This window comes from Haliotis rubra, unplaced genomic scaffold (assembly GCF_003918875.1).
Source record: "Haliotis rubra isolate DU_JTF1 unplaced genomic scaffold, ASM391887v1 Scf413, whole genome shotgun sequence".
Classification (NCBI taxonomy): Eukaryota; Metazoa; Mollusca; class Gastropoda; order Lepetellida; family Haliotidae; genus Haliotis; species Haliotis rubra.
In genome coordinates, this window is record NW_025767095.1 from 786860 (window position 1) to 805226 (window position 18367).

Here is an 18367-nt window from a genome sequence, read left to right on the forward strand (position 1 = left end):
TCCTTTATCATACCATTGTTTGTAAAAAATTGGTTTACAGCCTACACATATATTTTTGTTGTACCAGAGATGTTCGGCACGTATATCATTTACGTCATAGTCAGTTTCATTCCGAGATATAAATTGCCACCAGGCACATAAAACATCCCTATAATATTTATTGTGGATCAGTGGGAGACATTCTTTTGCCAGATATTGGCAGTTATAATCGAATACATAACCAGCGCCAAACTTTGGGAGATTTGAAATAAATGGATAGCACCAACTGGACTTACGTCTGAAAATCCTTCTGACCATTGGTAGTTTCTGAGCATGCATTAATGTCTTCAGGAAGAACAGTAAATAAATGATTTAACTTTGGGATGATCAAAGATTATACAAACAATATTTCTTCCAGAGAGAGCGAGATTACGTGCAGACCATATGGACAATAACGTTTCACAACTTCTTATTTTCTCTTTGTAATTTCTCTCTCTCATATCGTCTAAGTCTTGAGTAAATGTGATTCCAAGAACACTAAAGTCACCCTGGTCCCAGTTAAGATTTAGCTCCGAACATAGTTTCATTTTCGATCTTTTCTTTGATCCTATCCAAATGAGACGTGTTTTGTCGATGTTAACCTTTAAACCTGAAAATCTGGCGAAGAAACTAAGCACATGAAATACTGCATAGAGACAACGTTCGGAACCATCCAGATACATGTGGTGTCGTCAGAGAATTGATTCAGTAAATATTCAATGCTTCCAATTGAAATACCCATGATATTTTTATTGTTTCGTGTCAGTATTGCTAATATTTCCGCACATAAGATAAAGATATAGGGGGAGAGTGGATCCCCTTTGAATATCAAACATATCCGTTCCATAGCCATTAACAAAAACATTCGATTCAATACCTTGATATAGAATTCTGAACCATCTTCGAATTGAATCCCCAAAATTGAAATTGGATAATATGTTTCGTCAATAAATGACCAGTCTACCGTATCGAAAGCTTTTTCAAAATCAATAAGTAATAGAAGACCAGGGATTGATGGGTTTCTGTATATTCCATTAGGTCGTAATTAGTCTTGTAATTTCCCCGATATATCTGCCTGACATGAAGCCTTTTTGATCATCATTTATCAATTGAACAAGAACTGATTTTATCCTTTTAGATATTGCCATTGAGGCCAGTTTGTAGAAAACAGACAAAAGGGAGATAGGTCTCAAGTTTTTTAAATGTAATTTTGATTTGTTACCTTTAGGTATACACGTTATAAGTCCAAGTTTTAACGAAATAGATCATTCTCCTTTCAGGTAAGACATATTTAAAGATCTGATGAAGTATTTATTTATATCAGTCCAAAAGAATTTAAGGAATTCAGCGGTAAAACAGTCTGGTCCAGGACTTTCATCATTTTTTAAACATGTAAGTGCAGTAAGTAGTTCTTCAGATTGTAGTTTTCCGTCCAATGCTGCTGAAGTAGCTTCGTCTAGCTTTGGAACATTGAAGTTTCCTAGTAAGCCATGAAGGTCTATGTCTGTTACATCGTGGTTTTTGCTATATAACTTAGAATAGAAAGATTTGATTTCGTTTTGTATCTCTTGTTGCTTTATAAGAGTTTTGTCATCATTACTTTCTAGACGAGTGAAGGACTTGTTTGAGAAATTCCTTGTTTCAAGGCCCTAAAATATATTGAGTGGGTTTTTCGCCCTTTTCAGTCCAAACTGCCTTTGATCAAACTATAAGACCCTGCTTTTTTGTTTTATTTAGATTTTCTTATTGTTCATTATAATCATTGATTTGTTTTAATAAGGTAGATTTTGTGTGAGTGTTATTTGTTCTGTCCATAGCTTCTGTCGTTTCCTCAATATGATGTATTAAATATCTTTCTTCCTTTCCTGTCTGGCGTTTCTTATTTGAAGAATATTTAATAGTTTCTCCCTGAATAATTAACAGCAACGTTTAAAAAGGAGTTGATCGTCTATAACAAATTCACTGTCATTTTCAGCTGTGTTTTAGTATCTGAGGCAGGTTTCTGATACAATTTTCTTAACTAGTTCAACATATTTTATATCTTTTAAAAGTGAATTATTAAATTTCCGAAATCCTCTACCTCTCTCTAGATCGTATGTAAGTAAGGAAATCGATATAAAAGAGCTACTATTTTTGTATCGGTTAAGTAATCAAGTCTTGCTTGTTTCAAAGGGGGATGGTTCACCACACAAAATGACTGTATTACCCAAATTTACTAGCATTAAGGAATATACGTTTCATCCGGCGGCCATATGAACAAACGTTGGAAATCTACGTATCATCTGGATGTCAGATTTATACACGTTTAAATGGGTGTTAAAATAAACGAACACTCAACTCTGTATTTACATGTATTTCACAGGTGTGTAAATCTGGCCATTGTTTTCATGTCTTTTCTAGCATGTGTAACATATGTAAATGCTGTGATTGTAGGACATGCATTTTAATACCTTTGAAATCTCGTATGACCAGGGTTAGGTTTGTCATATATTTATTACACGCGTAAATGGTTGGTAATGTGTAAATATAGTGTTACAAGATTAACACTACTTTAACATGTATTTCAGTGGTTCTGTAATGTAACTTTCACATCGGGTTCGTTAGCGCGTCGGACCACGCCATAATGCACGGAGATCAATAGAAACACATGGCGAAGTGATACCCATGACTGAGCATCACTATTAACGTGCCTGCCTTTCTTGACACACACATGATGTCTGTTTTAAAGGTTCAAATACTAGTATTGGGTCTATGGGCCAGAGCGGTATGTATGTTAGGGAGTGTGTGCACGTGTGTGCATGTGTGTGAGAGGGAGGGGGTGTCGGATAGGGTAGGCCTAGGGTGGGGTGGTGGCGGTGGGGTACTGATAAGCCTTTCTGATCAGTAGGTAATACCGTTTATACTTTTTGCAATCGAAATTACATTATAGCTTAAATAAGTGACCTAAGGTACACTTCTTATATATCACATACAAGGAGAGACTGCTTATTGCACAGACAGGTGTGTTCACACAGACATGAACCGGTCCCTAATTTTAGTGCACACTTGTATGAGTTCTCATACTCATGATCACAGCTATCTATACATTATAAAAAGGATGATTACAATGTATTACTGATTCCCGATGTAAATTACTGTAACAGTTGTAAATGTGTTGATGTGCACATACTTGGTATAAGAGCTGCGTTTCGTAGCCTATGTAGGGAGACGATATATATCCTGATACCAGTTTAATGAGTCGAGACGATATATCATGAGTGAGTGAGTGAGTTAAAGTTAATAGTCATAGTGGCAATATTTCAGCCATATCGTGACTTAAAATAGTTATGAATTCATTTAAACCTGTGTTACATTCACACACACACACACACACACACTTAAAGAGCTGTTGATCTAATAAAATGTCAGCAATTCTTTCACAAACAATTCAATGTAATTTATATCAGAATTCAGAATCACTGAAAAACTCTCAAGTCTGCTGTCTAAATTGTATCTTGTCTTTGTTCTCTTTCTTAACAAAGCTTAGACATCATTCATAGTTGTGAATAAATGGTGTTATTTGTCAAACAACTAAAACATATTTAAATTTAAATTTCAGAAGGATTTCAAAGAAACTCACTTCCTATATCCTAATGCAATACTCCTCACAACTTTAAGTAGTACTTAAGTAGTATCGGGATATATCATCTCTTGTGGCGATACATCGATGTATCATGGACCCTCGCGATATAAATATCCAGATGTATTGCCTAAATGTGTTTTGTATTGATGCATTCGTATCGCATAGCTGACTATGCAAACATCGATACTATCGATGAATCGATACTATCGATGACCTCTTTTTCATTCGGAATACAGATATTGTCCCATACGGACGATTTCTCAAGTTTCAGTTACCCGTCGGAATATACTGTACACCAATTTGATTCCTTCCTGGGGTAGATTATATATAGACAACTCTAGTGACTGCAATTAGTTCATAAAGTTAGATAACTAAGCAGTTTCTGTAATTATTGAAAGCTTACTACCTGACATCATTTATGTTGCTCATGCGTTTTTAATTTTTGCTTTTTGCTGTCTGATTTGTTATACATTATATAATAATGTTAATCATTTTGGCATCCCAATATCATGGAATATAATGTAAACTTATTAACCTATCAAAGTACCGAAACGTATTATCTGTATACTTTACTGTTATTGGGTGAAACTATTAAATGTACCGCCGTACAAAATTTCCAGGAAATAATAGAAACTGAAAATTGCTAAATAAATGGAAAACTAAACTGGTTAAAGATTGCAAACAGTTATTATTTATATACCTGTTTTAAATTATCAGTGTGCAGATCATGTCACAAACAGAAAAACTGAAGGATGGGTGTGGAAAGAGTGGGGGAAAACACGTGCAAAGTCTCTGAGTCAACTGAGATTATCCTTCAAAAACATCATATGTACATTTAACAATCACTTATCATTAAGTGCAACCAAAGCATTACAAAAACGCTATATTTCCAGACAGCATAACATCACCTTTGGCCGGAGTTCCAAATATTTGATACCGAAAGCCTGTCAGTTAACTCTAAGGAAATAAAGTTGTGTTTTACAATGATCTTAACCATAGTCACAATGAAGAATAGATTGCCATGTGTTTTCCAATATGATTAAGTCAGTGAAATGCTAATATTTACCAAACATAATTCTAAAGGATCCTTTCCTCAACGGTGACTTAAAGCCATACATAGCTAGACTTGCTTAGATAATAGACTTCCTATAAGGCATCATAGATATTTCACAAACATGGTGCAGGACCCTTAGAGTCATTAGCGTATTGCCTCACCACTTGCGAATGAAGCGTTGGCAGATGTAAAAGTTACTGAAAATGTTGGTCCCCGCCAGCCATGGGTGTTTGGTATGTTTACTCTGTAAGCCGAACCCTGCAGTGAGTTTTCCTGCAGATTATAACAAACGCTGAACTTGGGAATATCTAGATATGCTTCTTTAGGGCGTAAGCATTACAGTAAGGCCTGGGCGGAAGGGGAAATAATATCGTTCTGTGACTATGATACAGCAGAGACCATATTATATGGTCTCTGGATACCGATTGGGACAAGATACGGAAAACAAAATATTTTGACAACAGACCATTGTTTGGGTCTTTTAATTGTAAATATGATTCAAATAGCTTAACCTAGATTTAGATATCCTTCGAATGTACATTTGGTTGAAACTGGAAAGTACACATTTATAAGAACGAATGTTTACTTATAATTAAAAAGTATAACAGCACGAGTATCCATTTTGTCTTTTGTCTTCTACCCGTCCCTACATACGCTCAATCACATGTGTCTCCAGGTCACGGAGCATCAGTGGTTTAGGGGCCCGTATTGCAATTCTCGTGCGTTTCCATGTGTTGTTGACGCGGCATGGACGCCTTGTAACATCACTATTTGATTATGATTCACAAACACATGCTCATGATATGATTGGAATCGTGCCACGGATATTTATCATGAAGGTTTTTTATGTAGGTGGCTTGAAACTCGCTTTTACAAAGGCCTATAGGTTCGATCAAATTAATATTCGTTTTACAGCTTCTTTTCTCTTAACATACTCACGTCAAAACTGATTTAAATTCTGATCGCAGATAACAGAATAAGACATTAAATAGTATGCCAAGTTATCGTTACCATGGCAACCCTGTGATATTTCACCTTATGTAAGAGAGTAATAAATACGATGCTAGGTATGGCAGTACTACTGCAGATGATAGTGTATGTCGTAAATGCTGCAGTGCTATCCCTTATCACTGGGTATCTATACAATTATATGTGAGATGGAGGAGAACCTGCGTCACTACTTGTCTCAATAATCTAAATACATGCATGTAGCGTGAAACCGGCAGATACCTATAGAAGAAAGTGTTTGCCCTACCTGTAACAACCATGTATCGTGTCTATAAAGGGGATATAATGTGAAAATAAATGACATGTACTTTCATCTGGGCCCGTTTATGATGATACATATTGCGATCTTTCACAATAATCTCACTGGCTATCAGATTGAGGGTACTTTTCAAACATAACCAGTATTTCTATTATTGTATTTATACAGCAACATTCTTCGAACTTTCTCCATATACGTCCGCCAGATACATCGCGCACTACCCCTTTCTCTCTTGATCTTCTCAAACGACTGTTGCAAGTTCGAAGAATCCTGGTCAAAGTAGAAATGACTTAAGACTATTCCCTACAAATCTGTAACTTACACATTGTACCCTAAATGGGTAGAGCTTCCGTTCGGGGGAATATCAGAAGGACAGCGATACCATTATCTCCAATGTTGTAGAAAGCACTCTTAGGAAAACAATAACCAACTGAGATATTGCATTCTTGTTGGAATCAATATTTTCGGCACCTGTCAGATCTGAACTTGAACATGCGAGGTCTGCGTCTATGTCAGGCTAAAGGTCTGGGGCGTAATAATCATAGACCTGTTCCAAACAACAGAATATATATTTTGTGAGAAGGACTTCTCCGACATTGAAAATTACAGCACTGCAACATCACATTTACTTGTGTGACATTTGCTTTCGGACTCTGGGTTTATGCATCGTCAATTTAAACAGGACAATCAAGACGAATTTACACAACAGGCACGGAGGTCCAACATGCCTATGGTATACTCAGAGAACGCACCCGCCTGTGCTATCCGGTCATAATCGCTACACAATGAAAACTTTTTTTCATTTCATGTCTCACAGAATATATAATTTAATATGGCAATGTTTGTTATCGTATACGTGTGTGTTAATGAAACAAATGTGGACAACTTTAAGTTCATGTATGGCGTTATTACAGCAAAGGCTGAGCGGAAGGAGAAATAACATAGTTCAGGCACTGTGAGATTAAGAAAGGTTACATGCAGTGCAATAATATTCCAATTATGTACTGCCAAAAACTATTTTACAGTACTGATGTGCGAGCTGAAGAGACTTAAGAAATTACGAGTTGGTTCGTGTAGCGTATTTGGCCGCGCTCCAAGAGAGATAAAGTGCTATTCTGTTGAGACAGCTAGGGACACTTGCAAGGACAAAGGGGCAGCTCATCGCCCTTTCGTTCACCACTCACAAGATTTGCCAATACCGCAGACAAAGCGTAACTGATACTGGTAGCAAGAGCGAGTGCAGCTTAATAAGCCATGTTAGCTTGCGTAATATTGCTTTCTTAGTCAGGCTCTTTTGATTATAAGAATAATGAGGTCACGTGAACGTTAATTTCAAACGTACTAAAATGTGTGAAAATGAAATTACATGAACCAAGTAATTAACATGATGGAAACAAATGATCATCTTGCTTGAGCACAGTTAACATGAAGGTGTATGAACCGTTCATATACATACCCATGAAATCCGGTATGATACATAAATATCTAAGGTGTGTAAACATTTGCAAATTTGCAAATTTACATGTGTTTCCCTACCTACGTAAATTTACGCGTTTCCAACCTGAGTAAACTTAGAACGAAATCGGAAATTTCAGCACCCATTGAAATTCAAAGGTAATGCATCGGAAATACTGTATGATCATGCATTTACTGGGGTATCTGTTTTGCAATTCATGTTTGGAAATACTTGACAATCCGGTCATGGCATACATGAACGAGGTACTAGGTCATCATTTAAATGTACGATGAGCATATGTTTCAAAGATATAGATTTATATGAAAAATATGCCCGAAGTTAGGAAATATCTGAAAACATACGTAAATCCGGTCATGACATGTATTACCTACTGTATTTACGAGTATTTCAATAGTTTGCTATCCGGCGTTTGGTCCTGTGGTTGTCTCCAAGTATATCTTTTTTAATTAGGATATCTTTCTCGCCAGGGGTCTAGAAGGTCAAGTTCATCTTTCAGTTGTACGATTCTATCTCTAGCCTTTACATTATTTTTATGTTTGTAATTATACGTATCTATAGAGTAATTTTGCACTACGTTCCAATCCCCACAGACAATTCAATGGTCACTTTGAAGGGACAGTATTATTGAATCAAGAATGTCATAGAAGCTAGGGTTGTCAGTGTTTGGACCATACAGATTGATGATGGCTAATTTATAATTATCAATAGTCAGTTCTACGGTCAAAACATTACCTTCATTATCTCTTTGCACATCATCAAGTGAATAGACTAATTACTTGGAGAACAAGATTGCTACGCCTCTAGAATCGCTCTTGAATGAGCTGAAAAAGCAGTTTTTACGACCCCAATCATCCATAACTTGCTTTTCCAATTCCTTAGTAAAATGAATGCATACTATTTTACATTGCCATAGTGATAGCTTTGTTTTGATCTGCATTTGATATTTGACCGTAATTTATTTTACAATACAATTATCAATTACATCACATTTCTTTGTTGTCTGTTGGTTTCGCACATATATATTTCAAGATTTCCGGTTAATGTTTACGTAGCACTTGGCGTGGCCAGTTGGTCAGGTTTTGCCTCGCCTACATCCGACTTACATATCAAAGTTCCGTACTTGACATTTACCTCACCCACATGTAAATACTTTGTGGAATAACGAACCGTTTGTACAACTGTTGCTGAATTTAATCATTTGGCGGAACATACATCACGCTGAATGTAATCTGGCGTGTTTCGATGTATCATTTCCTGACGGGTGGGGGATGGGGGCAGGTCAGGGTCATCTCCTGGGTCATCCGTGGGGTATTTGGATTATTCTTCTGCATGTACATAACAATTTGACTCTCCATCTCGCGATCACTGAACCGTGGTCGATGTCGTGACGAACTCCGCCCATGTGTGTCGGAAGTGTTGTCGTTACGTAGGCATGGGGGTCGTATATAGTCAGTGGGTGTCGGTACCCACAGCGCTCATGTGAAGGATCTGTTTGTTATATGCACAAAGGTGAGTGTTTCTGAAAACACAACACGTTTTATCGCTGGTGTCGGTGTTCTCCATTAACACAATACATCTCGGACCAGGATGTGTGCTGTATCATAGAATTGCAAATACAGGGCGTTAATTATACTCTTTGTTCATAGTAACTTCACTGTCAGACAGGTCTTCTGAACCAGAATCTGGGTGTCTTGCACCTGGTGGTTTACGCATCGTATCAGTGCTTGTTTAGTATTGATCCATAAAATCATCCTGATGTTATACTGAGACTCGAGATCTTGACTTTTGGCAGGGATTCCATATGACTATAGGAAATGAAGAGATTGCATGTATGTACATAGTGTGCCTGTCAGTCTGTAGCAGAGTGGTATATATGCTATGTATCAGTGCTTGGTATTATATGACTATAGGAAATGAAGAGATTGCATGTATGTACATAGTGTGCCTGTCAGTCTGTAGCAGAGTGGTATATCTGCTATGTATCAGTGCTTGGTATTATATGACTATAGGAAATATAGAGATTGCATGTATGTACATAGTGTGCCTGTCAGTCTGTAGCAGAGTGGTATATCTGCTATGTAACAGTGCTTGGTATCATATGACTATAGGAAATATAGAGATTGCATGTATGTACATAGTGTGCCTGTCAGTCTGTAGCAGAGTGGTATATCTGCTATGTAACAGTGCTTGGTATCATATGACTATAGGAAATATAGAGATTGCATGTATGTACATAGTGTGCCTGTCAGTCTGTAGCAGAGTGGTATATCTGCTATGTAACAGTGCTTGGTATCATATGACTATAGGAAAGTCAGTCTGTAGCAGAGTGGTATATCTGCTATGTATCAGTTAGCGGTATCATATGACTATAGGAAATATAGAGATTGCATGTATGTACATAGTGTGCCTGTCAGTCTGTAGCAGAGTGGTATATCTGCTATGTATCAGTGCTTGGTATCATATGACTATAGGAAATATAGAGATTGCATGTATGTACATAGTGTGCCTGTCAGTCTGTAGCAGAGTGGTATATCTGCTATGTATCAGTGCTTGGTATCATATGACTATAGGAAATATAGAGATTGCATGTATGTACATAGTGTGCCTGTCAGTCTGTAGCAGAGTGGTATATCTGCTATGTATCAGTGCTTGGTATCATATGACTATAGGAAATATAGAGATTGCATGTATGTACTCTATGGCAGAGTGGTATATATGCTATGTATCAGTGCTTGGGTATCATATGACTATAGGAATATAGAGATTGCATGTATGTACATAGTGTGTCCTGTCAGTCCAGTAGCGAGAGTGGTATATATGCTATGTATCAGGTGCTTGGTATCATATGACTATAGGAAATATAGAGATTGCATGTACATAGTGTGTCTGTCAGTCTATGGCAGAGTGGTATATATGCTATGTATCAGTGCTTGGTATCCTTATGACTATAGAATATAGAGATTGCATGTATGTACATGGTGTGTCGTCAGTCTATGGCAAAATTAATTTATATATGCTATGTATCAGTTAGCTTTGGTATCATATGACTATAGAAATATGAGAATTGCGTATATGTACATAGTGTGTCTGTCAGTCTGTAGCAGAAGTGGGTATATATGCTATGTATCAGTGCTTGGTATCATATGACTATAGAAATATATAGAGATTGCATGTGGCTGTACATAGTGTGTGTCAGTCAGTCCTGTAGCAGAGTGGTATATATGCTATAATATCAGTGCTTGGTATCATATAGACTATAGAAATATAGAGATTTATGTATGCCCATGTACATAGTGTATCTGTCAGTCTGTAGCAGAGTTAAGTATATGCTGCTCTGTAATCAGTGCTTGGTATCATATGACTATAGAATATAGAAGTGCATGTAATATTTGCATAGTGTGTGTCTGTCAGTCTGCCCAGCAGAGAAGTGGATGTATATATGCTATCATATCAGTGCTTGCATCATATGACTATAGGAAATATAGAAGTTACATTGTATGTACATAGTGCGCCACCATCAGTCCTGTAGCAGAGCGGGTATATATGCTATCATATCAGTGCTTGGTACATCATATGACTTATAGGAAATATAGAGGATTGCATGTATGTACGCCGCGGTATTGCATAGCCTGCCTGTCAGTCATAACAGCAGAGTGGGTATATATGCTACTATGTATCAGCTTGGTATCATATGACTATAGAGAGTTGCGTAATATGTACATAGTGTGCCTGTCAGTCTGTAGCAGAGTGGTATATATGCTATGTATCAGTGCTTGGTATCATATGACTATAGAATATAGAGATTGCATGTATGTACATAGTGTGCCTGTCAGTCTGTAGCAGAGGGTATATATGCTATGTAACAGTGCTTGGTATCATATGACTATAGGAAATATAGAGATTGCGTATGTATGTACATAGTGTGCCCTGTCAGTCTGTAGCAGAGTGGTATATATGCTATGTATCAGTGCTTGGTATCATATGACTATAGGAAATATAGAGATTGCATGTATGTACATAGTGTGCCTGTCAGTCTGTAGCAGAGTGGTATATCTGCTATGTATCAGTGCTTGGTATCATATGACTATAGGAAATATAGAGATTGCATGTATGTACATAGTGTGCCTGTCAGTCTGTAGCAGAGTGGTATATCTGCTATGTATCAGTGCTTGGTATCATATGACTATAGGAAATATAGAGATTGCATGTATGTACATAGTGTGCCTGTCAGTCTGTAGCAGAGTGGTATATCTGCTATGTATCAGTGCTTGGTATCATATGACTATAGGAAATATAGAGATTGCATGTATGTACATAGTGTGCCTGTCAGTCTGTAGCAGAGTGGTATATCTGCTATGTATCAGAGCTTGGTATCATATGACTATAGGAAATATAGAGATTGCATGTATGTACATAGTGTGCCTGTCAGTCTATGGCAGAGTGGTATATCTGCTATGTAACAGTGCTTGGTATTATATGACATACGGAAACATGTTCTTTCAATATATTATATTTGCAGAGCTATATGGTTTATTATACTTGTTATATGTGGACACCAATCGCTCGATATATATGTCACTTATACGGCAATAACTATAACAGTGTCCCTCTTTCTCTCACTCCCTCTCTCTCTCTCTCTCTCTCTCTCTCTCTCTCTCTCTCTCTCTCTCTCTCTCTCTCTCTCTCTGTCTCGCGCACAAGTGTCGACACTTCTCATATTGTTACTGATTTTCTATTCCCGATATTGCTACTGATCTTCCCAATATTGTTGCTGACTTTCTATTCCCGGTATTATTACTGAGTTTCTATTCCCGGTATTGTTACTGATTTTCTATTCCCGATATTGTTACTGAATTTCCCGACATTGTTACTGAGTTTCTATTCCCGGTATTGTTACTGATTTTCTATTTCCGATATTGTTACTGATTTTTCCCACACAACAAACTACTTGCGCTGTGAGGCCTGATGAAACTGGGCGTCAGCTGGAATGTAGAACGTTTGTTATGTGTTTCCAGCATTGTTTCCACAGCTGCTAATGGATGTTGATGAATGAGACTGTTGCTGTTACAATATTACTACCAATCAATCTCCCTTATTTACGACAAGGTGTTGTCTGTTTATTGTCCAGGCGAAACTTCCTTATGTGTGCAAGACAGTGTAATCACAGGTCGCCGCCACCACATTCCAGGGACACTGAGTCAGTGTGTGTGTATGTGCAGTCTGCATCAGTTGCAACACAAGCTCCACTACTGCAACAAAAGCCATATTATCAATAGTGCAACTGTACGACAGCACCCGCATTGAAACAGTATTGCGATGGTAGTAACCCTATTTCAATAACATTCTGCTGTAGTGTCGATACATTCAAATCAGGCTATTTGCCATCGACTTCGTCTTCAGCCACTATGCTTTACATAATACTCGTTCAGGATACCTATGTATATATAAAAGATATGTCAACGAAATGATGATAAATGATTGACAGTAAACGTACTGAGTGTTGGTAACTGACTGCCTCCATGCAGGTGTGTCGGTGTGACAGTGAGTGATAGCCTGTCTGGGACCCGGTCAACAATAAAACCAAATTTAGTACTCAGTGATCACTGACATCATGTGTTGTGCTCACTGACAACATGTGCGCAATGACAGGTGATTAGTAAGACCGCAGGTAATGCTCAAGTCGTTACATATTGTGATCACTGAGATCACAGGTCATGCTCAAGTCCCTATATGTTGTGATCACTGAGATCACAGGTCATGCTCAAGTCCCTACATATTGTGATCACTGAGATCACAGGTCATGCTCAAGTCCCTATATGTTGTGATCACTGAGATCGCAGGTCATGCTCAAGTCCCTACATATTGTGATCACTGAGATCGCAGGTCATGCTCAAGTCCCTACATATTGTGATCACTGAGATCGCAGGTCATGCTCAAGTCCCTACATATTGTGATCACTGAGATCGCAGGTCATGCTCAAGTCCCTACATATTGTGATCACTGAGATCACAGGTTATGCTCAAGACCCAACATCTTGTGATCACTGACGTCATATCTTGTCCTGCTGTAGGCATGCTGAAGTTGTGTGTTGTGCTGAAGTACATGTGCCAGGTGGTCACTAAGGTTCGCGGGTTGTGCTGAAGTACATGTGCCAGGTGGCCACTAGGTTGTGTGTTGTGCTGAAGCATATGTACCAGGTGTCCACTAGGTTGTGTGTTGTGCTGAAGCATATGTACCAGGTGTCCACTAGGTTGTGTGTTGTGCTGAAGTATATGTGCCAGGTGGCCACTAGGTTCGCGTTTTGTGCTGAAGTACATGTACCAGGTGGCCACTAGGTTGTGTGTTGTGCTGAAGCATATGTACCAGGTGTCCACAAAGTTGTGTGTTGTGATGAAGTATATGTACTAGGTGGTCACTAAGGTCGTGTGTTGTGCTGAAGTATATGTACTAGGTGGTCACTAAGGTTGTGTGTTGTGCTGAAGTATATGTACTAGGTGGTCACTAAGGTCGTGTGTTGTGCTGAAGTACATGTGCCAGGTGACCACTAAGGTCGGGTGTTGTGCTGAGGTACATGTGCCAGGTGGCCACTAAGGTCGGGTGATGTGCTGAGGTACATGTGCCAGGTGACCATGTGTTGGGCCTGAGAGACAATGACAATGTTCATCCTACTGTTTCAGATGATGGTGACCCTTGAGTGGACATTGTGGTATGTCGGCCTGTTACTGGCGACCCAGAACGTCGCCACGGCCAGTGCGATCTACGGCGTGGGCGGTCAACTAAGTGAACCGAGAAATGTGTTGGTGGTAGAGACCAACGTTGTTGTCAGTAGGTACACTCTGATGGTAGCCAGACACTAGGTGCAGGCAGCAAACATTGTTGTCAGTAGGTACACTCTGATGGTAGCCAGACACTAGGTGCAGGCAGCAAACATTGTTGTCAGTAGGTACACTCTGCTGGTAGCCAGACACTAGGTGCAGGCAGCAAACATTGTTGTCAGTAGGTACACTCTGCTGGTAGCCAGACACTAGGTGCAGGCAGCAAACATTGTTGTCAGTAGGTACACTCTGCTGGTAGCCAGACACTAGGTGCAGGCAGCAAACAATGTTGTCAGTAGGTACACTCTGCTGGTAGCCAGACACTAGGTGCAGGCAGCAAACGTTGTTGTCAGTAGGTACACTCTGATGGTAGCCAGACACTAGCTGCAGGCAGCAAACGTTGTTGTCAGTAGGTACACTCTGCTGGTAGCCAGACACTAGCTGCAGGCAGCAAACATTGTTGTCAGTAGTTACTCTCTGCTGGTAGCCAGACACTAGGTGCAGGCAGCAAACATTGTTGTCAGTAGGTACACTCTGCTGGTAGCCAGACACTAGGTGCAGGCAGCAAACATTGTTGTCAGTAGGTACACTCTGCTGGTAGCCAGACACTAGGTGCAGGCAGCAAACATTGTTGTCAGTAGGTACACTCTGCTGGTAGCCAGACACTAGGTGCAGGCAGCAAACGTTGTTGTCAGTAGGTACACTCTGCTGGTAGCCAGACACTAGCTGCAGGCAGCAAACATTGTTGTCAGTAGGTACACTCTGCTGGTAGCCAGACACTAGGTGCAGGCAGCAAACATTGTTGTCAGTAGGTACACTCTGCTGGTAACCAGACACTAGCTGCAGACAGCAAACATTGTTGTCAGTAGGTACACTCTGATGGTAGCCAGACACTAGGTGCAGGCAGCAAACATTGTTGTCAGTAGGTACACTCTGCTGGTAGCCAGACACTAGGTGCAGGCAGCAAACATTGTTGTCAGTAGGTACACTCTGCTGGTAGCCAGACACTAGCTGCAGGCAGCAAACATTTTTGTTAGTAGGTACACTCTGCTGGTAGCCAGACACTAGGTGCAGGCAGCAAACATTGTTGTCAGTAGGTACACTCTGCTGGTAGCCAGACACTAGGTGCAGGCAGCAAACATTGTTGTCAGTAGGTACACTCTGCTGGTAGCCAGACACTAGGTGCAGGCAGCAAACATTGTTGTCAGTAGGTACACTCTGCTGGTAGCCAGACACTAGCTGCAGGCAGCAAACGTTGTTGTCAGTAGGTACACTCTGCTGGTAGCCAGACACTAGGTGCAGGCAGCAAACATTGTTGTCAGTAGGTACACTCTGATGGTAGCCAGACACTAGGTGCAGGCAGCAAACATTGTTGTCAGTAGGTACACTCTGCTGGTAGCCAGACACTAGCTGCAGGCAGCAAACATTGTTGTCAGTAGGTACACTCTGCTGGTAGCCAGACACTAGGTGCAGGCAGCAAACATTGTTGTCAGTAGGTACACTCTGCTGGTAGCCAGACACTAGGTGCAGGCAGCAAACATTGTTGTCAGTAGGTACACTCTGCTGGTAGCCAGACACTAGGTGCAGGCAGCAAACATTGTTGTCAGTAGGTACACTCTGCTGGTAGCCAGACACTAGCTGCAGGCAGCAAACATTGTTGTCAGTAGGTACGCTCTGCTGGTAGCCAGACACTAGGTGCAGGCAGCAAACATTGTTGTCAGTAGGTACACTCTGCTGGTAGCCAGACACTAGCTGCAGGCAGCAAACATTGTTGTCAGTAGGTACACTCTGCTGGTAGCCAGACACTAGGTGCAGGCAGCAAACATTGTTGTCAGTAGGTACTCTCTGCTGGTAGCCAGACACTAGGTGCAGGCAGCAAATCTTGTTGTCATCAGGGTAGTTGTAGTAGCAGTGGTGGTGGTAGTAGTAGTAGTGGTTGTAGTCGTAGTAGTAGGAGAAGTAGTGGTAGTAATCTGATTGTACAGCAACAACTATGTCATGGATGACAGCAGATAAGCTGAACTGAATGGAGACAGAGGTGATGCTGAGCGGCACTAAGCAACGGCTTGCCAGAGTAGAGGAACAATCCATTCTGATGGCAGATACTGAACCAAATCTCAGTGACCACCTTAAAGATCTGGGAGTATACCTCGACTCACATCTCTCCATTGAGAAACAGGTTACCCACATCAGTCGAACCTGTGCTACTATCATCTCCGATCCATCAGTAACATCTTAATAACCGCAGACGCTGTAAACGTACTTGCCCATGGTCTAATAACATCAAGACTAGATTAGTGCAACAGTTTGCTTCAGGGCATCAGTGGAAAACTGCTATCTAAGCTGCAGGTGCTGCACAATTCTGCAGCACGGGTCATCACAAGTACACCAAGACATGTGCACATGACACCAGTGCTCAGAGACCTCCACTGGTTGCCAGTAAAAGCTAGAATAGAGTTCAAGCTTCTCTGTACCACCACCTACCGATGCTCCCATATCACCAGCCCTGGCTATCTATCTGAACTCTTGACTCCATACACTCCAGCACGTAAACTCCGATCAGGTGACGACAATCTCCTGCAAGTTCCAAAATATCATCTAAAAACTCTTGGCTCCAGATCCTTCTCCAGCACTGCCCCTATCCCCTGGAACTCACTTCCATCAGAGTTGAAACTGTGTCCAACCTTTGAGCAATTCAAATCAAGACTAAAGACCCATATGTTCTCCAAGTATCACAGTGACATTTAAATCTAGTGAACACTTCCTCTGACTTTTATCTGTACATATACCCACTTGTAGCGTCTTGAACAGGCATATCTGTCTGGATTGCACGCATTATAAAAGCACATTTATTTTTTATTTATTACTTTCTGTTTCTTCCCTTTGTTACAGCTGATTGCGACGACGACGATGACGATGATGATGATGATGATGACAGCTGTGTCGATTCAGCCGTCGATGTCCCTGTCGTCCCACCTATCAGTGTAGAGCCAACTACCACGACACGGTCGTCGCGGACGATAGTCGTAGCAGATCTAAGCAGTAGTACGTACAACAGGGCGTTAGTTAGTGGGTCCCGACTACCCTTATGGGTCTGACTAGGAATCCCTTCCCACTCCTACCAGCAACATGTGACTTGCGACATGTACTGACACAGGATGGTGTCTGGCCCCTCATAAAGTCACTGTGACCGCGACATCTAATAATTGTTCTGTGATACATCTCCGAGTTTGAGTCTTTTTCTTCATCTCTAAGTATGATTGTTAAATTGTGAAACCGAACTAAATGTGCACTAAGAAATGTAAAGAAAAGGGTGCTGATATTATTATTATGTCTTAGAAACAGGTAAGGTCTGCGACATCCAGAAGGCGAACAGCACTGGCGCCCCCAAGAATACTTCTAACTGAAAACGATTTATAACTTTCAAATATAAATATATCGTATATTTGAAAAACAACAAATGTGTTTGTTTTTGACACACATTTACAGTTCATTTGTTACACACACAACTTACAACCGTTTTTGTTAAAACCAGCTTTTACACAACACTACAGTAACTACAGATTTCAAAATGTTGCAGGAATGAATAAATAGATATAACCACGTTTTGGTAGTTCTTTTAAGTTTCATTTATATTCAAAACATTCTTTTGCTCCTTGTATATGCAAATGCCTGCTTAATGTTCAAATCTGAAATTACAGATATGTATTTGTTACGGTTGTTTTCTATCGACCATGTACCACGAATGACCATGATACAGATGTGACCCTGTTTTATAGGTAACGACTCACATGTTGTGATTCTAACCGATCCGCCTATAACCGCGGCGTCGACAACATCATCCACTACAGAATCGTTCGCTACATCACCACCCATCGACTGCAGCACCGACTTCTGCGAGAATGACCTCATCATTCACCAGCACAGTTAGAATGACTACATATGTGCCTTCGACTTCCACATCAACACCAACAGCAGCACACTCACCAACACCAACAACAGCAGCAGCAACAACAGCAGCAGCAGCAACAACACCAACCGCAACAACACCAGCAGCAACAACAGCAGCAACAACACCAACAGCAACAACAGCAGCAGCAACAACAACAGCAGC

At 40.2% G+C, this 18367-nt stretch overlaps 1 protein-coding gene across 1 annotated transcript; it reads left to right on the forward strand.

The window, feature by feature from the left end:
- The first annotated feature begins 8867 nt into the window (after positions 1 to 8867).
- On the forward strand, positions 8868 to 18334 carry LOC124288177. Its single transcript, XM_046724764.1, has 4 exons — positions 8868 to 8947; positions 14116 to 14263; positions 17146 to 17298; positions 18033 to 18334. The coding sequence occupies exons 2-4, from the start codon at positions 14116 to 14118 to the stop codon at positions 18182 to 18184; spliced, it is 453 nt and encodes a 150-aa protein (XP_046580720.1). The 5' UTR covers positions 8868 to 8947; the 3' UTR covers positions 18185 to 18334.
- Positions 18335 to 18367: the final 33 nt, after the last annotated feature.

Excerpts from the sequence above, each read along its gene's own strand:
- LOC124288177 (XM_046724764.1), top strand. The coding sequence starts at position 14,116 with ATGATGGTGACCCTTGAGTGGACATTGTGGTATGTCGGCCTGTTACTG. Across the intron at positions 14,264-17,145 it reads AGAGACCAACGTTGTTGTCA|CTGATTGCGACGACGACGAT; the intron begins GTAGGTACACTC and ends CCTTTGTTACAG. Across the intron at positions 17,299-18,032 it reads CGTAGCAGATCTAAGCAGTA|GTAACGACTCACATGTTGTG; the intron begins GTACGTACAACA and ends CCTGTTTTATAG.